Source organism: Heptranchias perlo, unplaced genomic scaffold (assembly GCF_035084215.1).
Source record: "Heptranchias perlo isolate sHepPer1 unplaced genomic scaffold, sHepPer1.hap1 HAP1_SCAFFOLD_59, whole genome shotgun sequence".
In the NCBI taxonomy this organism is placed as follows: domain Eukaryota; kingdom Metazoa; phylum Chordata; class Chondrichthyes; order Hexanchiformes; family Hexanchidae; genus Heptranchias; species Heptranchias perlo.
Genome location: NW_027139612.1, coordinates 2,203,749 through 2,229,704, shown reverse-complemented (window position 1 = coordinate 2,229,704; position 25,956 = coordinate 2,203,749). Strand labels below are relative to the sequence as shown.

The 25,956-nt window shown below is 49.9% G+C and overlaps 1 protein-coding gene and 1 long non-coding RNA gene across 2 annotated transcripts in view; both read right to left on the bottom strand.

Annotated features, from left to right (window-relative positions):
- Nucleotides 1-442: 442 nt before the first annotated feature.
- LOC137316334 (uncharacterized) lies at nucleotides 443-3,806 on the bottom strand. Its single transcript, XM_067980400.1, has 2 exons — nucleotides 3,786-3,806; nucleotides 443-1,858 (listed from the first exon to the last, which is right to left on the bottom strand). The coding sequence occupies exons 1-2, from the start codon at nucleotides 3,804-3,806 to the stop codon at nucleotides 443-445; spliced, it is 1,437 nt and encodes a 478-aa protein (XP_067836501.1).
- Nucleotides 3,807-4,065: 259 nt separating this feature from the next.
- Nucleotides 4,066-25,956, bottom strand: part of LOC137316356 (uncharacterized) — a 78,559-nt gene continuing 56,668 nt past the window's right edge. Inside the window, exon 3 of the long non-coding RNA XR_010961535.1 lies at nucleotides 4,066-7,167. This is a non-coding gene — a long non-coding RNA (uncharacterized lncRNA). The remainder of the gene's footprint in view (nucleotides 7,168-25,956) is intronic.

Sequence of the window (25,956 nt, the reverse complement as noted above, 5' to 3'; positions counted from 1 at the left end):
TGGATGTCCAGGTACACCAATCAATATCAAGGGGTATGGGGAGAGAGCGGGAATATAATATTGAGATAAAGGATCAGCCATGATCATATTGAATGGTGGAGCAGGCTCAAAGGGCCGAATGGCCTACTCCTGCTCCTTTTTTCTATGTTTCTATGTTTCTATAATAAATTTTTGTGCACATGTATAAAAAATAATGATCCCAATTTCAAGACTGTCACAGACTTATGTGAGTTTGGACATTTCTGTTTTAAATGCAGATTATTGCATTTGCGGTTTTTTCCCTTTTTTGTACATTTCTTGTCTTTATTTCATTCTTGCAGATTTTGCATTTTAAACAAAATCTCCAAACCCTGTGCGCTGTGAATGCTGACTCCAGGCCCTTTGATTGACAGCTCTCACCTCCAAACCAGACACCCGCCTCCTCCTGGGCTGACTCCTCCCATCACGTGACACGCGAAAGCGACATGAAACGTCCCGAGCGCCCCCACCCGAGGGACGCCGCGCATGCGCCGCGCGGTCCCTGTGCCGCATTCCCATGCAAACAGGCCGGCGCCGGGAGGATGATGATGGCGGCCTCGGGCTGGGCTTGGCGGGTGGGGGCGAGACCGACAGAGGGAGGGCCCGCACACGGAGGGCGGTCCGAGCTGAAGCTCATCCGATTCCAGGCCCGAGGGGCGTTAATGGGGCCGCGACCCCGGGACGGAGGGACCGAGACCCCCGGAACGGAGGGACCCAATCTCCAGCCGATGTAACTGCAAAAAGTGCGACTTGGAACATCAAGGCAGGAAACGGGAGGGTGAGGGTCTGATGGCGGAGAGTTGGGGAGACGGGAGAAGGAAATGATGGGGGCTGGGGAGGGTCTGAGGGAGGGGAGGTGGGGAGACGGGGAGGGGAGTGACTGAAGTGGGAGACGGGAGGGTGAAGGTCTGAGGGGGTGATGGTGAGACGGGAATGGGAGGGACTGAGTGGGGTAACCGCGGGAGGGAATGAGAGGGGGAGGGTCTGATGGCGGGAGACGGGAGAAGGGGCTGATGGGGAGGGGGAGGGACTGAATGCGGAGAGACGGGGAGATGCGGAGGGAGGGACTGAGGGGGAGACAGGAGAAGGGACTGATGGCGGACACGGGAGAAGGGATTGATGGGGGAGTGAGATGGTCTGAGGGTGGAGAGGTGGAGGAGACTGAAGGGGGAGACTGGAGAAGGGACTGATGGGGAATGTGGGACTGAATGCGGAGAGATGGGGAGATGTGGAGGGAGGGACTGAGGGGGGAGACGTGAGAAGGGATTGATGGGGAGGAGGAGGGTTTGAATGCGGAGAGATGGGGAGATGCGGAGGGAGGGGCTGAGGTGGGGGGCGGGAGAAGGGACTGATGGGGAGGGGGAGGGACAGAGTGCAGAAAGATGGGGAGATGCGGAAGTAGGGACTGAGGGGGAAGACAGGAGAACGGACTGATGGCGGACACGGCAGGAGGGATTGATGGGGGAGTGTGAAGGCCTGAGGACGTAGAGGTGGAGGGGACTGAAGGGGGAGACTGGAGAAGGGACTGATGGGGAAGGGGAGGGACTGAATGCGGAGAGATGTGGAGATGCGGAGGGAGGGACTGAGGGGGCAGACAGGAGAATGACTGATGGGGAGGGGGAGGGACTGAGTGCGGAGAGATGGGGAGATGCGGAGGGAGGGACTGAGGGGGGAGACGGGAGAAGGGACTGATGGCGGACAAGGGAGAAGGGATTGATGGAGGAGTGAGATGGTCTGAGGGCAGAGAGCTGGAGGAGACTGAAGGGGGAGACTGGAGAAGGGACTGATGGGGAGGGGAAGGGACTGAGTGCGGAGAGAGGCGAAGATGTGGAGGGAGGGACTAAGGGGAGAGATAGGAGAAGGGACTGATGGTCGACACGAGAGAAGGGACTGATGGCGGAGTGAGATGGTCTGAGGGCAGCGAGATGGAGAGACGTGGAGGGGAGGGACTGAAGGGGGAGACTGGAGAAGGGACTGAATGCGGAGAGATGGGGAGATGCGGAAGGAGGGACCGAGGGGGAGACGGGAGAAAGGACTGATGGGGAGGGGGAGGGACTGAGTGCGGAGAGATGGGGAGATGTGGAGGGAGTGAATGAGGGGGGAGACTGGAGAAGGGACTGATGGGGAGGGGGACGGACTGAATGCGGAGAGATGGGGAGATGTGGAGGGAGGGACCGAGGGGGAGACGGGAGAAAGGACTGATGGGGAGGGGGAGGGACTGAGTGCGGAGAGATGGGGAGATGTGGAGGGAGTGAATGAGGGGGGAGACTGGAGAAGGGACTGATGGGGAGGGGGACGGACTGAATGCGGAGAGATGGGGAGATGTGGAGGGAGGGACTGAGGGGGAGACGGCAGAAGGGACTGATGGGGAGGGGGAGGGACTGAGTGCGGAGAGAGGCGGAGATGTGGAGTTAGGGACTGAGGGAGGAGACTGGAGAAGGGACTGATGGTGGACATGGGAGAAGGGACTGATGGGGGAGTGAGATGGACTGAGGGCGGAGAGAGGGGGAGGGGTGGGACTGAAGGGGGAGACTGGGTAAGGGACTGACGGGGGGAGGGTCTATGGGCGGCGAAGTGGGGAGACGGGGAGGGGAGGGACTGAGTGGAGAGAAGGGAGACTGGAGAACGGCCTGCTGGGGGAAGGGGAGGGTCTGTGGACAGAGAGGTGGGGTGCCAGGGAGCGGATGGACTGAAGTGGGAGACTGGAGCAGGGACTGATGGGGCAGGGGCAGAGTCTGAGGGTGGAGAGGTGGGGAGACGGAGAGGGGATGGTCTAAAGGGGGAGATGGGAGATGGGACTGAATGGGGATAGGAGGGCCTGACCGGGGAGAGGTGGGGAGACAGGAAGGAGAGTGACTGATTGCAGAGACGGGTGGAAGGACTGATGGGGGGAGGGAATGATGGTTGATGGAGAGGGACTGAGTGGGAAGAGGTGGAGAAAAGGGGAGGGGAGGGGCTGAGGGGAGGGGAGGACCTCTGGGTGAGACTGGGAAGGATGGGATGGTGAAGATCAGAGGGGGAGAGGTAGGGAGATGTGAATGGGAGAGACTGAGGAGGGTAACTGGGGGAGGGACTGATGGGGAGGGGGACGGTCTGAAGGGGGTTGAAGTGTGGAGATGGATGGAGTTACTTGGGGCCTCCTGCGTAGTCTGTGAATATCGACTTTCACAGCGCCCGGTGTCCAGCTGGTGTTATAACTGGAAATCCATGTGCTGAAGGATAGTATACTAAAGCCTGGTCTTCAGTTGCTTCCAAACCTTTATTCACAACCCATCCCCTGGATAATCTCTTGTATAAATGATACAAGAGAGTCCCCAATTGATACGCACCAGCTGAATACAATTAACACTAATTGATATAAATCACATGGATACAATTAACAGCTGGGCTCGGGGGAAGGGGAGGATGGAGCGGTCACTCTGCCGTCTCCCAGTCAAATGGGCAGTGAGTCGGAGCCCAAAAGTGACCGAGAATCAAACAGCACAGGAAGAGGCCACTCAGCCCATCGCGCCTCTGCCGGGTCTGTGAAAGGGCGAGCAGATTAGTCCAACTCCACTGCTCTTTCCCCACAGTCTCGCAAATTTCCCCCTGCAAGGATTGATCCAATTCCCTTTTGAAACTTATTATTGAATCTGCTTCCACCACCCTCGTCTCCTCACCTCCCCACCTGGCTCTTTTGCCGATTATTTTAAATCTGTTTCCTCTGATCACAGACCCTTCTGCCATTGGGAGCAACCCCAGCTTCTCCAGTCTCTCCGCTAACCGACGTCCCTCATCCCTGGTACCATTCTGGTAAATCTGCTCTGCACCCTCTCCAAGGCCTTGACATCCGTAACAAAGTACAATACCCAGAATTGGACAGAATTACTCCAGCTGGGGCTTAACCAGTGATTTATAAAGATTTAGCATAACTTCCATGCTTTTGTACTCTGTGCCTCTATTTATGAAGCCAAGGATCCCGTGTGCTTATTTAACAGCCTTAGCATCGCCCGGCCATCATAAAGTCTCTCTATTCCTGCACCTCATTGAAAATTGTACAACAAAAAAAACCGTAATTGTTACTTTTTATTAAGTGGGTTGTGCTGGGTATCTGGAGGCTGTAATTCGGTGAGTAGAAAGCAGTGAGAGGATAAGTCTGCAGATTGATTTTGGGAGATGGAGAAGACGGTGATCGTCGATTCAGACAAGGGAGGGAGGTGGTCTTTGAGACCGTCCGTGCTCTGTTGTAAGATCTCTCTGTGTGTGTCTTGTTCCAGCAGTTCCCATTTGTACCTGTGACCTGACTGGGGGAGTCTGTGAACTCGCCTGTCACTGTGACCCTGACTGTTCCTCCGCGGACATCAATGTCTTCACCACCTCTCTGCCGGGCAGTGAACCGTATGTTTCTGTTCGTGTGTTACTACATTGGCTCCCGGTCCGACAATGCCTCGATTTTAAAAACCTCACATCGTGTTCAAATCCCTTCCTGGTCTCGCCCCCTCCCTCATTCTGAAACCTCCTCTCGCCCAACGACCCTCCGAGATCCCTGCGCTCTTCCAATTCTGGTCTCTTGCAAATCCCTAGTTTTGATTGCTGCACCTTTGGCGACGGTGCCTTCAGTTGTCTTGGCCCTAAGCTCTGGAATTCCATCCCTAAATCTATACAACCTCTCCCTTTCCTCCATTAAGATGCTCCTGACAACAGACCTCTTCGCTCAGTTAACTGATCTCACCCGGTGTGGAACTGCGCCCCAGAAAGTTTAAATATAGAATAACTGAAAACAGGGAGTGAGTTACAGACTGGAATCTAATCGAGGGCCTCGGCCGTTTATATATAGAAGAGCAGGTATCCAGGAGTGAGTTACAGGCTGAAATCTAATCGAAGGGTTCAGATGGTTTATATATAGAATAACGGATACTCGGGCGGGAGTTACAGGCTGGAATCTTATCGAGGTGTTCGGGGGGCGGGGTTATATGTAGAATGGATACCCGGGAGTGAGTTAGAGGCTGGAATCTAATCGAGCTGTTTGGTGGGGGGGCTGGGGGGGGGAGGGGAGGGTGGTTATAAATAGCATAACGGATACCTGGGAGTGGGTTGCAGGATGAAATCGAATTGGACGAAGCTCAGGGGAATTCTCTGCGGCCAAATGGGTTCTGGAAGGCTATGAACACTCTCCCCTATCATGAAATCTACCCACGCAGCCCATGTACACTCTCCCCCATCATGAATTCTACCCACCCATTTCATCTCCTTCCACACCCCATGTACACTCTCCCCTATCATGGACTCTCCCCACCCATTTAATCTCCTCCCAGAGCCCATGTACACTCTCCCCTATCATGTACTCTCCCCACCCATTTAATCTCCTCCCAGAGCCCATGTACACTCTCCCCTATCATGTACTCTCCCCACCCATTTAATCTCCTCCCACAACCCATGTACACTCTACAGTTCCGGTCTTCATATTATAAAAAATAAAGAGAGGCACTGGACAATTTGCAAAAAAGATTGACGAGGATGATACCACAACTGAGAGCTGATAATTATCAGGAAAGTTTGAGCAAGCTAGAGCATTTTTTTCCAGAAAAGAGAAGACTGAGGGGAGACTTGATATAGGTTTTTAAGATTAGGAAAGCGTTTATTAGGGTAGAATTAGAAAAGATGTTCCCACTTGCAGGGAGACAAGAGCTAGGGGCCACAAATAAAATATAATCACTAATAAATCCAAAAGGAAATTCAGGAGAAACTTCTTTACTCAGAGAGTGGTTAGAATATGCAACTCGCTATCATGAGGAGTTTTTGAGGTGAATAGCATAGATGGATTTAATGGGAATTTAGATAAACACATGAGGGAGAAAGAAATAGAAGGATATGCTGATAAGGTTAGATGAAATAGGGCAGGAGGAGGCTTGTGAGGAGCTTAAACACCGGCATTGACCTGTTGGGCTGAATGGCCTGTTTCTGTGCTGTACATTCTATGCAATACTCTATCAGGGACTCTACTCATCCCTTTAAATTCCTCCCACCATCCATGTACACTCTCCCCTATCATGGACTCTACCCACCGATTAACCTCCTCCCACATCCCATGTGCAGTCTCACCTATCATGGACTATACCCACTGTAAAAGTAGGCTTGTGAACAGAAATCCAAAACCTCCAGCCTCCCCTCACCTAACCATATATATATATATATATATATATTAAAGAATGATTAGCCACTCCTATCCCCAAATACATAAGTAGTTAAATCGCACACGCAGCATTTCGGTAGCAGCAAAGCATGATGGGATACTTGACCATTATGATAGCAGTTCGTAACCCACACTGTAAAAGCTGACAAAGGCAGGTTTGTTGGACTTATGGCCACCACCTCGCTTATCTCCAGAACACATTAAGGAATGTTTACCCAAGGCCGAGGCTGACATTGTTTATCCTAACCAGCTTACTTCGGATGATTAAGGGAGGAGCGGTGGAGATCTCCAAGGTCACCCCAGCACAAAAGGGAGAGAGGGATTAACGGATCAAGGGTTTGGGAAGACCCTCGTGTAGTTTCAATGTCTGGGACTTTTGTGTTTATTGATAAGGGTCCTTCTCAGGAATGTGAGATGTTTAATGTTATGGGACGACACAAGGCAGCCCCTGACAAGTGAGTGGCAGACGATACCACCCTGTGAAACCCACTGTAGTTACGTAAACATGTACCCTCACGTTTCACAGCAGGAGGATGTTGCTTATTGAAGGTATAAACATGCTTGTAGTGCTGATGTTCCTTTGAGAGTTTGGTGCGAGCTTCAGGAAGCTTACCACTCTCCCTTTGTGTGCAAAGCTTTCGAATAAACTTTAACTTGGTCAGCAGTTCCATCTCCGTCTGGTTTTGCTCCAAAAATTCGAGTCTAACAGTTGGTGTCAGAAGTGGCATACTGCGCTGCAGGTAGGCTAACGGATCCTGTATTGGAGGGGACGTGGTAGTATCGTGAGACAGGTTAGCCCTGTGCTCGAGACAGGGGGGTGCCCCTGTATAAAGCCCTCGAGGGTGAGGCCGGTACCTATGGTAGGGGCTCGGCTCATCATTGGAGACAGGATTGGCAATGGCACTTGCCGCAGTATTAAAATTATCCATGCAGTAAAATTCCTCACGGAGACGACGGATTGACGGAATTGACTAGACCTGTAGGTACATAAGATAGAATATAAGTGTTTGTTTACTTATAGTACAAGTTTATGCTGTTATTCCGATACAGTATAAGATTGGATTTTGAGAGTCACATGGTGATCTACATGGACAAGGGTGGTGGTTTATCTCAAACACCGAGCCTGAGCCTGAATTAAGAGGACGTAGTCCCACGTGACGGCCAGGATTAAGTAGGCGTTGGGAACTACAACCATCACAGGATTGTGATCCCATGACTAGTGAGTGTGTATAAATTAGAGTATAAGGTGATCCGTTTGTGCCGATTAAAGTGTAAGATTAGAGTCAAATAAATTAAAGTATAAGATAGAGCATAAGGATATACATAATGATTGACATGAGTAACGAGGGGAATCCCCTTCCTCCGGATGTCCCGGCTATGCCCACCAGTGTTGCTGTTGTAAAACGAGTCCAAGAGGCTACTTTAAAATATCAAAGTGAAATGATCAGGAACGGAAGGAAGGAGACGAGTCCAGTAGATGATCAAATAAAGTGGTGGGCAGGGCAGAAGGCTTCTAAACAAGCTCATTATGGTACTGTTCTGCTCGCTAGTTGGGCAGATCAGACAGGACCTTTCATCGTGGACAAATGGGGGAGGCCGTCTCCTCTACAGGACCTTTTGAGACCTGTACAGGAGGCGAAAGCTCGAGTCAGCACTCTTTTGGATCTGGAAGTGCCAGCAATGGAGGAGTTAGAGGATTTAAAGGATTGGGGGGGGGGTGAGGATTGTAAAGACAATGGAGGTTCAGCAGCAGCACAAAACACCGCAGCCCGAGTGCCCCCCCCCCCGCCGAATACAACCGTATCTGCCCTTCGGCACCGGTACAACCTGGAAATGGGGAGGTGAAAGCCATGGCCCCTGTCCGAGGAAACCCAGCCGGAGGGGCAGCAAATGGGGAAGGGAAGGACAGGGGCCCCGGGGGACCACTCAGGGGTCGCAGAGACCACCAAAAGGGGGCTTATCCGACAGGGAATTGAAGGGACTGCGGGCTCTCCTCCTCCCATATTCCCCTCATCACGGATAGGACACCCCGGTCTCCTCCGTTGGAGGACCGGGGGCCACCCACCCATGTATAAACGGACTGTTAGGAGGCCGGCAGTATTTTGCTCTTTTAGACACGAGAGCCTCGGTGTCAATAACCGACTCAGATTTTCCGACCGGAATCAAAAAACTACATATCAGCGGGGTTAGTGGGGAGAACGTCGTCCTTCGCCGGAGCATCCCAATCCCCCTACAGCTATCTCCTGGAGGACGAACCTGGTGGGACACGCTCTGGGTAGGTCCCAAGAACGAGGATCGGATTCTGGGAATGGACATCTTACAACAGTTAGAGGCGAACCGACATCTCAGTAACCACGCACTGCAAATAGGGGGGCCGGGAGGGGGAGGTTTCCCTTTTCAGCAGATTCTATCCAACGGGGTAGGGTACAGGTCCTCTGACCGATTGTGCGTGCTTGGGTCTGTCAGTGAATGTGTGAGTGAGAGAGAGGATGTCTCTGTCCATCAGTGAATGTGTGAGCGAGGATGTCTCTGTCCATCAGTGAATGTGTGAGTGAGAGAGAGGATGTCTCTGTCCATCAGTGAATGTGTGAGCGAGGATGTCTCTGTCCATCAGTGAATGTGTGAGTGAGAGAGAGGATGTCTCTGTCCATCAGTGAATGTGTGAGCGAGGATGTCTCTGTCCATCAGTGAATGTGTGAGTGAGAGAGAGGATGTCTCTGTCCATCAGTGAATGTGTGAGCGAGGATGTCTCTGTCCATCAGTGAATGTGTGAGTGAGTGAGAGGATGTCTCTGTCCATCAGTGAATGTGTGAGCGAGGATGTATCTGTCCATCAGTGAATGTGTGAGTGAGGATGTCTCTGTCCATCAGTGAATGTGTGAGCGAGGATGTCTCTGTCCATCAGTGAATGTGTGAGCGAGGATGTCTCTGTCCATCAGTGAATGTGTGAGCGAGGATGTCTCTGTCCATCAGTGAATGTGAGGGAGAGGATGCCTCTGTATATCAGTGAGTGTGTGAGAGAGACGATGACCCCGTATATCAGCGAGTGTGTGAGAGAGAGGATGCCTCTGTATATCAGCGAGTGTGTGAGAGAGAGGATGTCTCTGTATATCAGCGAGTGTGTGAGAGAGAGGATGCCGCTGTATATCAGTGAGTGTGTGTGTGTGTGTGAGAGAGAGGATGCCACTATATATCAGTGAGTGTGAGAGAGAGAGGATGCCTCCGTATATCAGTGAGTGAGTGTGTGTGAGAGAGGATGCCCCTGTATATCAGTGAGTGTGTGTGAGAGAGAGGATGCCCCTGTATATCAGTGAGTGTGTGTGAGAGAGAGGATGCCCCTGTATATCAGTGAGTGTGAGAGAGACAGGATGCCCCTGGATTTCAGTGAGTGTGTGTGAGAGAGGACGCCTCTGCATATCAGTGAGTGTGTGTGAGAGAGGATACCTCTGAAGATCAGTGAGTGTGTGAGAGAGAGGATGCCCCTGTATATCAGTGAGTGTGTGAGAGAGAGGATGCCTCTGTATATCAGTGAGTGTGTGTGTGTGAGAGAGAGGATGCCTCTGTACATCAGTGAATGTGTGAGAGAGGATGCCTCTGTATATCAGTGAGTGTGTGTGTGAGAGGATGCCTCTGTATATCAGTGAGTGAGTGTGAGAGAGAGGATGCCCCTGCATATCAGTGAGTGTGAGAGAGAGAGGATGCCCCTGTATATCAGTGAGTGTGTGTGTGTGAGAGAGGATGCCTCTGAATGTCAGTGAGTGTGAGAGAGAGAGGATGCCTCTGAATATCAGTGAGTGTGTGAGAGAGAGAGGATGCCTCTGAATATCAGTGAGTGTGAGAGAGAGAGGATGCCCCAATATATCAGTGTGTGTGAGCGAGGATGCCTCTGTATATCTGTGAGTGTGTGAGAGAGAGAATGCCTCTGTATATCAGTGAGTGCGTGAGAGAGAGAAGATGCCCCTGTATATCAGTGAGTGAGTGTGTGAGAGAGAGGATGCCTCTGTATATCAGTGAGTGTGTGAGAGAGGATGCCCCTGTATGTCAGTGAGTGAGAGAGAGAGAGAGTATGCCTCTGTATATCAGTGAGTGAGAGAGAGGATGCCCCTGTATATCAGTGAGTGAGAGAGAGGATGCCTCTGTATATCAGTGAGTGTGTGAGAGAGAGAGAGGATGCCTCTGTATATCAGTGAGTGTGTGTGTGTGAGAGAGAGGATGCCTCTGTACATCAGTGAATGTGTGAGAGAGGATGCCTCTGTATATCAGTGAGTGTGTGAGAGAAAGAGAGGATGTCCCTGTACATCAGTGAGTGTGTGTGTGAGAGGACGCCTCTGTATATCAGTGAGTGTGTGAGAGAGAGGATGCCTCTGTATATCAGTGAGTGAGTGTGAGAGAGAGGATGCCCCTGCATATCAGTGAGTGTGAGAGAGAGAGGATGCCCCTGTATATCAGTGAGTGTGTGTGTGTGAGAGAGGATGCCTCTGAATGTCAGTGAGTGTGAGAGAGAGAGGATGCCTCTGAATATCAGTGAGTGTGTGAGAGAGAGAGGATGCCTCTGAATATCAGTGAGTGTGAGAGAGAGAGGATGCCCCTATATATCAGTGTGTGTGAGCGAGGATGCCTCTGTATATCTGTGAGTGTGTGAGAGAGAGAATGCCTCTGCATATCAGTGAGTGCGTGAGAGAGAGAAGATGCCCCTGTATATCAGTGAGTGAGTGTGTGAGAGAGAGGATGCCTCTGTATATCAGTGAGTGTGTGAGAGAGGATGCCCCTGTATGTCAGTGAGTGAGAGAGAGAGAGAGTATGCCTCTGTATATCAGTGAGTGAGAGAGAGGATGCCCCTGTATATCAGTGAGTGAGAGAGAGGATGCCTCTGTATATCAGTGAGTGTGTGAGAGAGAGAGAGGATGCCTCTGTATATCAGTGTGTGTGTGTGTGTGTGTGTGTGAGAGAGAGACAGAGGATGCCTCTGTATATCAGTGAGTGTGTGTGTGTGTGAGAGAGGATGCCTCTGTATATCAATGTGTGTGTGTGTGTGTGTGTGTGTGTGTGTGAGAGAGAGAGAGGATGCCTCTGTATATCAGTGAGTGTGTGTGTGAGAGAGGATGCCTCTGTATTTCAGTGAGTGTGTGTGTGAGAGAGGATGCCTCTGTATATCAGTGAGTGTGTGAGAGAGAGAGAGGATGCCCCGGTATATCAGTGAGAGAGTTTGTGAGAGAGAGGATGCCTCTGTATATCAGTGAGTGTGAGAGAGAGAGGATGCCTCTGTACATCAGTGAATGTGAGCGAGAGGATGCCTCTGTATATCAGTGAGTGTGTGTGAGAGGGAGGATGCCCCTGCATATCAGTGAGTGAGTGTGAGAGAGAGAGGAAGCCTCTGCATATCAGTGAGTGTGTGTGTGAGAGGATGCCCCTGAAAAGATAAGTGAGTGAGTGAGAGAGAGGATGCCCCTGTATATCAGTGAGTGTATGTGAGAGAGAGGATGCCCCTGTATATCAGTGTGTGTGAGAGAGAGGATGCCCCTGCAGATCAGTGAGTGTGTATATGAGAGGATGCCCCTGAAAAGATCAGTGAGTGAGTGAGAGAGAGGATGCTTCTATATATCAGTGTGTGTGAGAGAGAGAGGATGCCCCTGAATATCAGTGAGTGCGTGTAAGAGAGAGATGATGCCCCTGTATATCAGTGAGTGTGTGTGTGTGTGAGAGAGGATGCCTCTGTATATCAGTGAGTGTGTGAAAGAGAGAGAGGATGCCTCTGTATATCAGTGTGTGTGTGTGTGTGTGTGTGTGTGTGAGAGAGAGAGGATGCCTCTGTATATCAGTGTGTGTGTGTGTGAGAGACAGAGGATGCCTCTGTATATCAGTGAGTGTGTGTGTGTGTGTGTGTGAGAGAGGATGCCTCTGTATTTCAGTGAGTGTGTGCGAGAGAGAGAGGATGCCCCTGTATATCACTGAGTGTGTGTGTGTGTGTGTGTGCGTGAGAGAGAGAGGATGCCCCTGTATATCAGTGAGTGTGTGTGTGAGAGAGGATGCCTCTGTATATCAGTGTGTGTGTGTGTGTGAGAGAGAGAGAGAATGCCTCTGTATATCAGTGAGTGTGTGTGTGTGTGTGTGAGAGAGGATGCCTCTGTATTTCAGTGAGTGTGTGAGAGAGAGGATGCCTCTGTATATCAGTGTGTGTGTGTGTGTGTGTGTGTGAGAGAATGCCCCTGTATATCAGTGAGTGTGTGTGTGAGAGAGGATGCCTCTGTATATCAGTGTGTGTGTGTGTGTGTGTGTGTGAGAGAGAGAGAGAATGCCTCTGTATATCAGTGAGTGTGTGTGTGTGAGAGAGAGGTCGCCTCTGTACATCAGTGAGTGTGTGAGAGAGAGAGAGGATGCCCCTGTATATCAGTGAGTGAGTGTGTGAGAGAGAGGATGCCTCTGTATATCAGTGAGTGCGTGTGTGTCAGAGAGAGGATGCCCCTGCATATCAATGAGTGTGTGAGCGAGAGGATGCCTCTGTGCATCAGTGAGTGTGAGAGAGAGGATGCCCCTGTATGTCAGTGAGTGAGAGAGAGAGAGGATGCCTCTGTATATCAGTGAGTGAGAGAGAGGATGCCCCTGTATATCAGTGAGTGAGAGAGAGGATGCCTCTGTATGTCAGTGAGTGTGTGAGAGAGAGAGAGGATGCCACTGTATATCAGTGTGTGTGTGTGTGTGTGTGTGTGTGAGAGAGAGAGGATGCCTCTGTATATCAGTGAGTGTGTGTGTGTGTGTGTGAGAGAGGATGCCTCTGTATTTCAGTGAGTGTGTGAGAGAGAGAGGATGCCTCTGTATATCAGTGTGTGTGTGTGTGTGAGAGAGAGAGAGAGGATGCCTCTGTATATCAGTGAGTGTGTGTGTGTGAGAGAGGATGCCTCTGTATTTCAGTGAGTGTGTGTGTGAGAGAGGATGCCTCTGCATATCAGTGTGTGTGTGTGTGTGTGTGTGTGAGAGAGAGAGAGGAGGCCTCTGTATGTCAGTGAGTGTGTGAGAGAGAGAGAGTACGCCTCTGTACATCAGTGAGTGTGTGAGAGAGAGAGAGGATATCCCGGTATATCAGTGAGTGAGTGTGTGAGAGAGAGGATGCCTCTGTATATCAGTGAGTGTGTGTGAGGGAGAGGATGCCCCTGCATATCAGTGAGTGAGTGTGAGAGAGAGGATGCCCCTGTGCATCAGTGAGTGTGTGAGAGAGAGTGCCTCTGTATATCAGTGTGTGTGTGAGAGAGGATGCCTCTGTATATCAGTGAGTGTGTGTGAGAGAGAGAGGATGCCTCTGTCTATCAGTGAGTGTGTGAGAGAGAGGATGCCTCTGTGTATCAGTGAACGTGTGAGAGAGATGATGCCCCTGTATATCAGTGAGTGTGTGTGAGAGAGAGAGGATGCCCCTGTATATCAGTGAGTGTGTGAGAGAGAGGATGCATCTGTATATCAGTGAGTGCGTGTGTGTCAGAGAGAGGATGCCCCTGCATATCAATGAGTGTGTGAGCGAGAGGATGCCTCTGTGCATCAGTGAGTGTGAGAGAGAGGATGCCCCTGTATGTCAGTGAGTGAGAGAGAGAGAGGATGCCTCTGTATATCAGTGAGTGAGAGAGAGGATGCCCCTGTATATCAGTGAGTGAGAGAGAGGATGCCTCTGTATGTCAGTGAGTGTGTGAGAGAGAGAGAGGAGGCCTCTGTATATCAGTGTGTGTGTGTGTGTGTGTGTGTGTGAGAGAGAGAGGATGCCTCTGTATATCAGTGAGTGTGTGTGTGTGTGTGAGAGAGGATGCCTCTGTATTTCAGTGAGTGTGTGAGAGAGAGAGGATGCCTCTGTATATCAGTGTGTGTGTGTGTGTGAGAGAGAGAGAGAGGATGCCTCTGTATATCAGTGAGTGTGTGTGTGTGTGTGTGTGAGAGAGGATGCCTCTGTATTTCAGTGAGTGTGTGTGTGAGAGAGGATGCCTCTGCATATCAGTGTGTGTGTGTGTGTGTGTGTGTGTGAGAGAGAGAGAGGAGGCCTCTGTATGTCAGTGAGTGTGTGAGAGAGAGAGAGTACGCCTCTGTACATCAGTGAGTGTGTGAGAGAGAGAGAGGATATCCCGGTATATCAGTGAGTGAGTGTGTGAGAGAGAGGATGCCTCTGTATATCAGTGAGTGTGTGTGAGGGAGAGGATGCCCCTGCATATCAGTGAGTGAGTGTGAGAGAGAGGATGCCCCTGTGCATCAGTGAGTGTGTGAGAGAGAGTGCCTCTGTATATCAGTGTGTGTGTGAGAGAGGATGCCTCTGTATATCAGTGAGTGTGTGTGAGAGAGAGAGGATGCCTCTGTCTATCAGTGAGTGTGTGAGAGAGAGGATGCCTCTGTGTATCAGTGAACGTGTGAGAGAGATGATGCCCCTGTATATCAGTGAGTGTGTGTGAGAGAGAGGATGCCTCTGTGTATCAGTGAACGTGTGAGAGAGAGGATGCCCCTGTGTATCAGTGAGTGTGTGAGAGAGTGGATGCCTCTGTGTATCAGTGAACATGTGAGAGAGAGGATGCCCCTGTGTATCAGTGAGTGTGTGTGTGTGTGTTGTATGTGTGTGTGTGAGAGAGAATGCCTCTGTATTTCAGTGAGTGTGTGAGAGAGGATGCCCCTGGATATCAGTGAGTGTGTGTGTGTCAGAGAGAGGATGCCCCTGCACATCAGTGAGTGAGTGTGAGAGAGAGGACGCCCCTGTATATCAGTGAGTGTGTGTGAGCGAGAGGATGCCCCTGTATATCAGTGAGTGTGTGTGAGAGAGAGGATGCCCCTGTATATCAGTGAGTGAGTGTGAGAGAGAGGATGCCCCTGTATATCAGTGAGTGTGTGAGAGAGGATGCCTCTGCATATCAGTGAGTGTGTGAAAGAGAGGATGCCCCTGTGTATCAGTGAGTGTGTGTGAGCGAGAGGATGCCCCTGTATATCAGTGAGTGTGTGAGAGAGAGGATGCCTCTGTATATCAGTGAGTGTGAGAGAGGATGCCCCTTTATTTCAGTGAGTGTGTGAGAGAGAGGATGCCTCTGTATATCAGTGAGTGTGTGAGAGAGGATGCCTCTGTATATCAGTGAGTGTGTGAGAGAGGATGCCTCTGTATATCAGTGAGTGAGAGAGAGAGGATGCCCCTGCATTTCAGTGAGTGTGTGAGAGAGAGGATGCCTCTGTATTTCAGTGAGTGTGTGAGAGAGAGGATGCCCCTGTATTTCAGTGAGTGTGTGAGAGAGGATGCCTCTGTATTTCAGTGAGTGTGTGAGAGAGAGAGGATGCCTCTGTATATCAGTGAGTGTGTGTGAGAGAGGATGCCTCTGTATATCAGTGAGTGTGTGTGAGAGAGGATGCCTCTGTATATCAGTGAGTGTGTGTGAGAGAGGATGCCTCTGTATATCAGTGAGTGTGTGAGAGAGGATGCCCCTGTATATCAGTGAGTGTGAGAGAGAGAGGATGCCCCTGTATATCAGTGAGTGTGAGAGAGAGAGGATGCCTCTGTATATCAGTGAGTGTGTGAGAGAGAGAGGATGCCCCTGTATATCAGTGAGTGTGAGAGAGAGAGGATGCCCCTGCATATGAGTGAGTGTGTGAGAGAGAGGATGCCTCTGTGTATATCAGTGAGTGTGTGAGAGAGAGGATGCCTCTGTATATCAGTGAGTTTGTGCGAGGATGCCTCTGTATATCAGTGAGTGTGTGAGAGAGAGGATGCCTCTGTATATCAGTGAGTGTGAGAGAGAGAGGATGCCTCTGTATATCAGTGAGTTTGTGCGAGGATGCCTCTGTATATCAGTGAGTGTGAGAGAGAGAGGATGCCCCTGTATATGAGTGAGTGTGAGAGAGAGAGGATGCCCCTGTATATGAGTGAGTGTGAGAGAGAGAGGATGCCTCTGTATATCAGTGAGTTTGTGCGAGGATGCCTCTGTATATCAGTGAGTGTGTGAGAGAGAGGATGCCTCTGTATATCAGTGAGTGAGTGTGAGAGAGAGAGGATGCCTCTGTATATCAGTGAGTGTGTGTGAGAGAGAGAGGATGCCTCTGTATATGAGTGAGTGTGTGTGTGAGAGAGGATGCCTCTGTATATTAGTGAGTGAGTGTGAGAGAGAGGATGCCTCTGTATATCAGTGAGTGAGTGTGAGAGAGAGAGGATGCCCCTGTATATCCGTGAGTGTGTGAGAGAGAGAGTATGCCCCTGTATATCCGTGAGTGTGTGAGAGAGAGGATGCCTCTGTATATCAATGAGTGAGAGAGAGAGGATGCCTCTGTATATCAGTGAGTGTGTGAGAGAGAGGATGCCTCTGTGTTTCAGTGAGTGTGAGAGAGAGAGGATGCCTCTGTATATCAGTGAGTGTGTGAGAGAGAGGATGCCTCTGCATATCAGTGAGTGTGAGAGAGAGAGGATGCCTCTGTGTTTCAGTGAGTGTGAGAGAGAGAGGATGCCTCTGTATTTCAGTGAGTGTGTGTGAGAGAGGATGACCCTGTATATCAGTGAGTGTGTGAGAGAGAGGATGCCTCTGTATATCAGTGAGTGTGTGAGAGAGAGGACGCCTCTGTATTTCAGTGAGTGTGTGAGAGAGAGGATGCCTCTGTATATCAGTGAGTGTGTGAGAGAGGATGCCTCTGTATTTCAGTGAGTGTGTGAGAGAGAGGATGCCTCTGTGTTTCAGTGAGTGTGAGAGAGAGTGGATGCCTCTGTATATCAGTGAGTGTGTGAGAGAGAGGATGCCTCTGAATATCAATGAGTGAGAGAGAGAGGATGCCCCTGTATATCAGTGAGTGAGTGTGTGAGTGAGAGAGGATGCCTCTGTATATCAATGAGTGAGAGAGAGAGGATGCCTCTGTATTTCAGTGAGTGTGTGAGAGAGAGGATGCCTCTGTGTATCAGTGATTGTGAGAGAGGATGCCTCTGTATTTCAGTGAGTGTGTGAGAGAGAGGATGCCTCTGTATTTCAGTGAGTGTGTGAGAGAGAGGATGCCTCTGTGTATCAGTGAGTGTGTGAGAGAGAGGATGCCTCTGTATATCAGTGAGTGAGTGTGTGAGTGAGAGAGGATGCCTCTGTATATCAATGAGTGAGAGAGAGAGGATGCCTCTGTATATCAGTGAGTGTGAGAGAGAGAGGATGCCTCTGTGTTTCAGTGAGTGTGAGAGAGAGAGGATGCCTCTGTATATCAGTGAGTGTGTGAGAGAGAGGATGCCTCTGAATATCAATGAGTGAGAGAGGATGCCCCTGTATATCAGTGAGTGAGTGTGTGAGTGTGAGAGGATGCCTCTGTATATCAATGAGTGAGAGAGAGAGGATGCCTCTGTATATCAGTGAGTGTGAGAGAGAGAGGATGCCTCTGTATATCAATGAGTGAGAGAGAGAGGATGCCTCTGTATATCAGTGAGTGTGAGAGAGAGAGGATGCCTCTGTATATCAGTGAGTGTTTGAGAGAGAGGATGCCTCTGCATATCAGTGAGTGTGAGAGAGAGAGGATGCCTCTGTGTTTCAGTGAGTGTGAGAGAGAGAGGATGCCTCTGTATTTCAGTGAGTGTGTGTGAGAGAGGATGCCTCTGTGTATCAGTGAGTGTGAGAGAGGATGCCTCTGTATTTCAGTGAGTGTGTGAGAGAGAGGATGACCCTGTATATCAGTGAGTGTGTGAGAGAGGATGCCTCTGTATTTCAGTGAGTGTGTGAGAGAGAGGATGCCTCTGCATATCAGTGAGTGTGTGAGAGAGGATGCCTCTGTATTTCAGTGAGTGTGTGAGAGAGAGAGGATGCCTCTGTATATCAGTGAGTGTGAGAGAGAGAGGATGCCTCTGTGTTTCAGTGAGTGTGAGAGAGAGAGGATGCCTCTGTATATCAGTGAGTGTGTGAGAGAGAGGATGCCTCTGAATATCAATGAGTGAGAGAGAGAGGATGCCTCTGCATATCAGTGAGTGTGAGAGAGAGGATGCCTCTGTATATCAATGAGTGAGAGAGAGAGAGGATGCCTCTGTATATCAGTGAGTGTGTGAGAGAGAGGATGCCTCTGTGTTTCAGTGAGTGTGAGAGAGAGAGGATGCCTCTGTATATCAGTGAGTGTGTGAGAGAGAGGATGCCTCTGAATATCAATGAGTGAGAGAGAGAGGATGCCTCTGTATATCAGTGAGTGTGAGAGAGGATGCCTCTGTGTTTCAGTGAGTGTGAGAGAGAGAGGATGCCTCTGTATTTCAGTGAGTGTGTGAGAGGGAGGATGCCTCTGTATATCAGTGAGTGAGTGAGAGGGAGGATGCCTCTGTATATCAGTGAGTGAGTGTGGGAGAGAGAGGATGCCTCTGTATATCAGTGAGTGTGTGTTGGAGAGGATGCCTCTGTGTATCAGTGAGTGTGAGAGAGGATGCCTCTGTGTATCAGTGAGTGTGAGAGAGGATGCCTCTGTATTTCAGTGAGTGTGTGAGAGAGAGGATGACCCTGTATATCAGTGAGTGTGTGAGAGAGGATGCCTCTGTATTTCAGTGAGTGTGTGAGAGAGAGGATGCCTCTGTATATCAGTGAGTGTGTGAGAGAGGATGCCTCTGTCTTTCAGTGAGTGTGTGAGAGAGAGGATGCCTCTGTATATCAGTGAGTGTGTGAGAGAGGATGCCTCTGTATTTCAGTGAGTGTGTGAGAGAGAGGATGCCTCTGTGTTTCAGTGAGTGTGAGAGAGAGAGGATGCCTCTGTATATCAGTGAGTGAGAGAGAGAGGATGCCACTGTATATCAGTGAGTGAGTGTGTGAGTGAGAGAGGATGCCTCTGTATATCAATGAGTGAGAGAGAGAGGATGCCTCTGTATATCAGTGAGTATGAGAGAGAGAGGATGCCTCTGTATATCAGTGAGTGTTTGAGAGAGAGGATGCCTCTGCATATCAGTGAGTGTGAGAGAGAGAGGATGCCTCTGTGTTTCAGTGAGTGTGAGAGAGAGAGGATGCCTCTGTATTTCAGTGAGTGTGTGTGAGAGAGGATGCCTCTGTGTATCAGTGAGTGTGAGAGAGGATGCCTCTGTATTTCAGTGAGTGTGTGAGAGAGAGGATGACCCTGTATATCAGTGAGTGTGTGAGAGAGGATGCCTCTGTATTTCAGTGAGTGTGTGAGAGAGAGGATGCCTCTGTATATCAGTGAGTGTGTGAGAGAGGATGCCTCTGTATTTCAGTGAGTGTGTGAGAGAGAGGATGCCTCTGTATATCAGTGAGTGTGAGAGAGAGAGGATGCCTCTGTGTTTCAGTGAGTGTGAGAGAGAGAGGATGCCTCTGTATATCAGTGAGTGTGTGAGAGAGAGGATGCCTCTGAATATCAATGAGTGAGAGAGAGAGGATGCCCCTGTATATCAGTGAGTGAGTGTGTGAGTGAGAGAGGATGCCTCTGTATATCAATGAGTGAGAGAGAGAGGATGCCTCTGTATATCAGTGAGTGTGAGAGAGAGGATGCCTCTGTATATCAGTGAGTGTGAGAAAGAGAGGATGCCTCTGTATATCAGTGAGTGTGTGAGAGAGAGGATGCCTCTGTGTTTCAGTGAGTGTGAGAGAGAGAGGATGCCTCTGTATATCAGTGAGTGTGTGAGAGAGAGGATGCCTCTGAATATCAATGAGTGAGAGAGAGAGGATGCCTCTGTATATCAGTGAGTGTGAGAGAGGATGCCTCTGTGTTTCAGTGAGTGTGAGAGAGAGAGAGGATGCCTCTGTATTTCAGTGAGTGTGTGAGAGGGAGGATGCCTCTGTATATCAGTGAGTGAGTGAGAGGGAGGATGCCTCTGTATATCAGTGAGTGAGTGTGGGAGAGAGAGGATGCCTCTGTATATCAGTGAGTGTGTGTGAGAGAGGATGCCTCTGTGTATCAGTGAGTGTGAGAGAGGATGCCTCTGTATATCAGTGAGTGAGAGAGAGAGGATGCCACTGTATATCAGTGAGTGAGTGTGTGAGTGAGAGAGGATGCCTCTGTATATCAATGAGTGAGAGAGAGAGGATGCCACTGTATATCAGTGAGTGTGTGAGAGAGAGGATGCCTCTGTGTTTCAGTGAGTGTGAGAGAGAGAGGATGCCACTGTATATCAGTGAGTGAGTGTGTGAGTGAGAGAGGATGCCTCTGTATATCAATGAGTGAGAGAGAGAGGATGCCACTGTATATCAGTGAGTGTGTGAGAGAGGATGCCTCTGTATATCAGTGAGTGTGTGAGAGAGAGGATGCCTCTGTATATCAGTGAGTGTGTGAGAGAGAGGATGCCTCTGTATATCAGTGAGTGTGTGAGAGGGAGGATGCCTCTGTATATCAGTGAGTGAGTGAGAGGGAGGATGCCTCTGTATATCAGTGAGTGAGTGTGAGAGAGGATGCCTCTGTATATCAGTGAGTGAGTGAGAGGGAGGATGCCTCTGTATATCAGTGAGTGTGTGTGAGAGAGAGGATGCCTCTGTATATCAGTGAGTGAGTGAGAGAGAGGATGCCTCTGTATATCAGTAAGTGCGTGAGAGAGAGAGGATGCCTCTGTATATCAGTGAGTGTGTGAGAGAGAGGATGCCTCTGTATATGAGTGAGTGTGTGAGAGAGAGAGGATGCCTCTGTATATCAGTGAGTGTGTGAGAGGGAGGATGCCTCTGTATATCAGTGAGTGTGTGTGAGAGAGAGGATGCCTCTGTATATCAGTGAGTGTGAGAGAGAGAGGATGCCTCTGTATATCAGTGAGTGTGTGAGTGAGAGAGGGTGCCTCTGTATATCAGTGAGTGTGTGAGAGAGAGGATGCCTCTGTATATCAGTGAGTGTGAGAGAGAGAGGATGCCTCTGTATATCAGTGAGTGTGAGTGAGAGAGGGTGCCTCTGTATATCAGTGAGTGTGTGAGAGAGGATGCCTCTGTATATCAGTGAGTGTGTGAGAGAGAGGATGCCTCTGTATATCAGTGAGTGTGTGAGAGAGGATGCCCCTGTATGTCAGTGAGTGAGAGAGAGAGAGAGTATGCCTCTGTATATCAGTGAGTGAGAGAGAGGATGCCCCTGTATATCAGTGAGTGAGAGAGAGGATGCCTCTGTATATCAGTGAGTGTGTGAGAGAGAGAGAGGATGCCTCTGTATATCAGTGAGTGTGTGTGTGTGAGAGAGAGGATGCCTCTGTACATCAGTGAATGTGTGAGAGAGGATGCCTCTGTATATCAGTGAGTGTGTGAGAGAAAGAGAGGATGTCCCTGTACATCAGTGAGTGTGTGTGTGAGAGGACGCCTCTGTATATCAGTGAGTGTGTGAGAGAGAGGATGCCTCTGTATATCAGTGAGTGAGTGTGAGAGAGAGGATGCCCCTGCATATCAGTGAGTGTGAGAGAGAGAGGATGCCCCTGTATATCAGTGAGTGTGTGTGTGTGAGAGAGGATGCCTCTGAATGTCAGTGAGTGTGAGAGAGAGAGGATGCCTCTGAATATCAGTGAGTGTGTGAGAGAGAGAGGATGCCTCTGAATATCAGTGAGTGTGAGAGAGAGAGGATGCCCCTATATATCAGTGTGTGTGAGCGAGGATGCCTCTGTATATCTGTGAGTGTGTGAGAGAGAGAATGCCTCTGCATATCAGTGAGTGCGTGAGAGAGAGAAGATGCCCCTGTATATCAGTGAGTGAGTGTGTGAGAGAGAGGATGCCTCTGTATATCAGTGAGTGTGTGAGAGAGGATGCCCCTGTATGTCAGTGAGTGAGAGAGAGAGAGAGTATGCCTCTGTATATCAGTGAGTGAGAGAGAGGATGCCCCTGTATATCAGTGAGTGAGAGAGAGGATGCCTCTGTATATCAGTGAGTGTGTGAGAGAGAGAGAGGATGCCTCTGTATATCAGTGTGTGTGTGTGTGTGTGTGTGAGAGAGAGACAGAGGATGCCTCTGTATATCAGTGAGTGTGTGTGTGTGTGAGAGAGGATGCCTCTGTATATCAATGTGTGTGTGTGTGTGTGTGTGTGTGTGTGTGAGAGAGAGAGAGGATGCCTCTGTATATCAGTGAGTGTGTGTGTGAGAGAGGATGCCTCTGTATTTCAGTGAGTGTGTGTGTGAGAGAGGATGCCTCTGTATATCAGTGAGTGTGTGAGAGAGAGAGAGGATGCCCCGGTATATCAGTGAGAGAGTTTGTGAGAGAGAGGATGCCTCTGTATATCAGTGAGTGTGAGAGAGAGAGGATGCCTCTGTACATCAGTGAATGTGAGCGAGAGGATGCCTCTGTATATCAGTGAGTGTGTGTGAGAGGGAGGATGCCCCTGCATATCAGTGAGTGAGTGTGAGAGAGAGAGGAAGCCTCTGCATATCAGTGAGTGTGTGTGTGAGAGGATGCCCCTGAAAAGATAAGTGAGTGAGTGAGAGAGAGGATGCCCCTGTATATCAGTGAGTGTATGTGAGAGAGAGGATGCCCCTGTATATCAGTGTGTGTGAGAGAGAGGATGCCCCTGCAGATCAGTGAGTGTGTATATGAGAGGATGCCCCTGAAAAGATCAGTGAGTGAGTGAGAGAGAGGATGCTTCTATATATCAGTGTGTGTGAGAGAGAGAGGATGCCCCTGAATATCAGTGAGTGCGTGTAAGAGAGAGATGATGCCCCTGTATATCAGTGAGTGTGTGTGTGTGTGAGAGAGGATGCCTCTGTATATCAGTGAGTGTGTGAAAGAGAGAGAGGATGCCTCTGTATATCAGTGTGTGTGTGTGTGTGTGTGTGTGTGAGAGAGAGAGGATGCCTCTGTATATCAGTGTGTGTGTGAGAGACAGAGGATGCCTCTGTATATCAGTGAGTGTGTGTGTGTGTGTGTGTGAGAGAGGATGCCTCTGTATTTCAGTGAGTGTGTGCGAGAGAGAGAGGATGCCCCTGTATATCACTGAGTGTGTGTGTGTGTGTGTGCGTGAGAGAGAGAGGATGCCCCTGTATATCAGTGAGTGTGTGTGTGAGAGAGGATGCCTCTGTATATCAGTGTGTGTGTGTGTGTGAGAGAGAGAGAGAATGCCTCTGTATATCAGTGAGTGTGTGTGTGTGTGTGTGAGAGAGGATGCCTCTGTATTTCAGTGAGTGTGTGAGAGAGAGGATGCCTCTGTATATCAGTGTGTGTGTGTGTGTGTGTGTGTGAGAGAATGCCCCTGTATATCAGTGAGTGTGTGTGTGAGAGAGGATGCCTCTGTATATCAGTGTGTGTGTGTGTGTGTGTGTGTGTGAGAGAGAGAGAATGCCTCTGTATATCAGTGAGTGTGTGTGTGTGAGAGAGAGGTCGCCTCTGTACATCAGTGAGTGTGTGAGAGAGAGAGAGGATGCCCCTGTATATCAGTGAGTGAGTGTGTGAGAGAGAGGATGCCTCTGTATATCAGTGAGTGCGTGTGTGTCAGAGAGAGGATGCCCCTGCATATCAATGAGTGTGTGAGCGAGAGGATGCCTCTGTGCATCAGTGAGTGTGAGAGAGAGGATGCCCCTGTATGTCAGTGAGTGAGAGAGAGAGAGGATGCCTCTGTATATCAGTGAGTGAGAGAGAGGATGCCCCTGTATATCAGTGAGTGAGAGAGAGGATGCCTCTGTATGTCAGTGAGTGTGTGAGAGAGAGAGAGGATGCCACTGTATATCAGTGTGTGTGTGTGTGTGTGTGTGTGTGAGAGAGAGAGGATGCCTCTGTATATCAGTGAGTGTGTGTGTGTGTGTGTGAGAGAGGATGCCTCTGTATTTCAGTGAGTGTGTGAGAGAGAGAGGATGCCTCTGTATATCAGTGTGTGTGTGTGTGTGAGAGAGAGAGAGAGGATGCCTCTGTATATCAGTGAGTGTGTGTGTGTGAGAGAGGATGCCTCTGTATTTCAGTGAGTGTGTGTGTGAGAGAGGATGCCTCTGCATATCAGTGTGTGTGTGTGTGTGTGTGTGTGAGAGAGAGAGAGGAGGCCTCTGTATGTCAGTGAGTGTGTGAGAGAGAGAGAGTACGCCTCTGTACATCAGTGAGTGTGTGAGAGAGAGAGAGGATATCCCGGTATATCAGTGAGTGAGTGTGTGAGAGAGAGGATGCCTCTGTATATCAGTGAGTGTGTGTGAGGGAGAGGATGCCCCTGCATATCAGTGAGTGAGTGTGAGAGAGAGGATGCCCCTGTGCATCAGTGAGTGTGTGAGAGAGAGTGCCTCTGTATATCAGTGTGTGTGTGAGAGAGGATGCCTCTGTATATCAGTGAGTGTGTGTGAGAGAGAGAGGATGCCTCTGTCTATCAGTGAGTGTGTGAGAGAGAGGATGCCTCTGTGTATCAGTGAACGTGTGAGAGAGATGATGCCCCTGTATATCAGTGAGTGTGTGTGAGAGAGAGAGGATGCCCCTGTATATCAGTGAGTGTGTGAGAGAGAGGATGCATCTGTATATCAGTGAGTGCGTGTGTGTCAGAGAGAGGATGCCCCTGCATATCAATGAGTGTGTGAGCGAGAGGATGCCTCTGTGCATCAGTGAGTGTGAGAGAGAGGATGCCCCTGTATGTCAGTGAGTGAGAGAGAGAGAGGATGCCTCTGTATATCAGTGAGTGAGAGAGAGGATGCCCCTGTATATCAGTGAGTGAGAGAGAGGATGCCTCTGTATGTCAGTGAGTGTGTGAGAGAGAGAGAGGAGGCCTCTGTATATCAGTGTGTGTGTGTGTGTGTGTGTGTGAGAGAGAGAGGATGCCTCTGTATATCAGTGAGTGTGTGTGTGTGTGTGAGAGAGGATGCCTCTGTATTTCAGTGAGTGTGTGAGAGAGAGAGGATGCCTCTGTATATCAGTGTGTGTGTGTGTGTGAGAGAGAGAGAGAGGATGCCTCTGTATATCAGTGAGTGTGTGTGTGTGTGTGTGTGAGAGAGGATGCCTCTGTATTTCAGTGAGTGTGTGTGTGAGAGAGGATGCCTCTGCATATCAGTGTGTGTGTGTGTGTGTGTGTGTGTGAGAGAGAGAGAGGAGGCCTCTGTATGTCAGTGAGTGTGTGAGAGAGAGAGAGTACGCCTCTGTACATCAGTGAGTGTGTGAGAGAGAGAGAGGATATCCCGGTATATCAGTGAGTGAGTGTGTGAGAGAGAGGATGCCTCTGTATATCAGTGAGTGTGTGTGAGGGAGAGGATGCCCCTGCATATCAGTGAGTGAGTGTGAGAGAGAGGATGCCCCTGTGCATCAGTGAGTGTGTGAGAGAGAGTGCCTCTGTATATCAGTGTGTGTGTGAGAGAGGATGCCTCTGTATATCAGTGAGTGTGTGTGAGAGAGAGAGGATGCCTCTGTCTATCAGTGAGTGTGTGAGAGAGAGGATGCCTCTGTGTATCAGTGAACGTGTGAGAGAGATGATGCCCCTGTATATCAGTGAGTGTGTGTGAGAGAGAGGATGCCTCTGTGTATCAGTGAACGTGTGAGAGAGAGGATGCCCCTGTGTATCAGTGAGTGTGTGAGAGAGTGGATGCCTCTGTGTATCAGTGAACATGTGAGAGAGAGGATGCCCCTGTGTATCAGTGAGTGTGTGTGTGTGTGTTGTATGTGTGTGTGTGAGAGAGAATGCCTCTGTATTTCAGTGAGTGTGTGAGAGAGGATGCCCCTGGATATCAGTGAGTGTGTGTGTGTCAGAGAGAGGATGCCCCTGCACAACAGTGAGTGAGTGTGAGCGAGAGGATGCCCCTGTATATCAGTGAGTGTGTGTGAGAGAGAGGATGCCCCTGTATATCAGTGAGTGAGTGTGAGAGAGAGGATGCCCCTGTATATCAGTGAGTGTGTGAGAGAGGATGCCTCTGCATATCAGTGAGTGTGTGAAAGAGAGGATGCCCCTGTGTATCAGTGAGTGTGTGTGAGCGAGAGGATGCC

Excerpts from the sequence above, each read along its gene's own strand:
- LOC137316334 (XM_067980400.1), bottom strand. The coding sequence starts at position 3,806 with ATGGTACCAGGGATGAGGGAC. Across the intron at positions 1,859-3,785 it reads TGGTACCAGGGATGAGGGAC|TCCCTCCCTCCACATCTTCG; the intron begins GTCGGTTAGCGG and ends CTCTCCCCTTAG.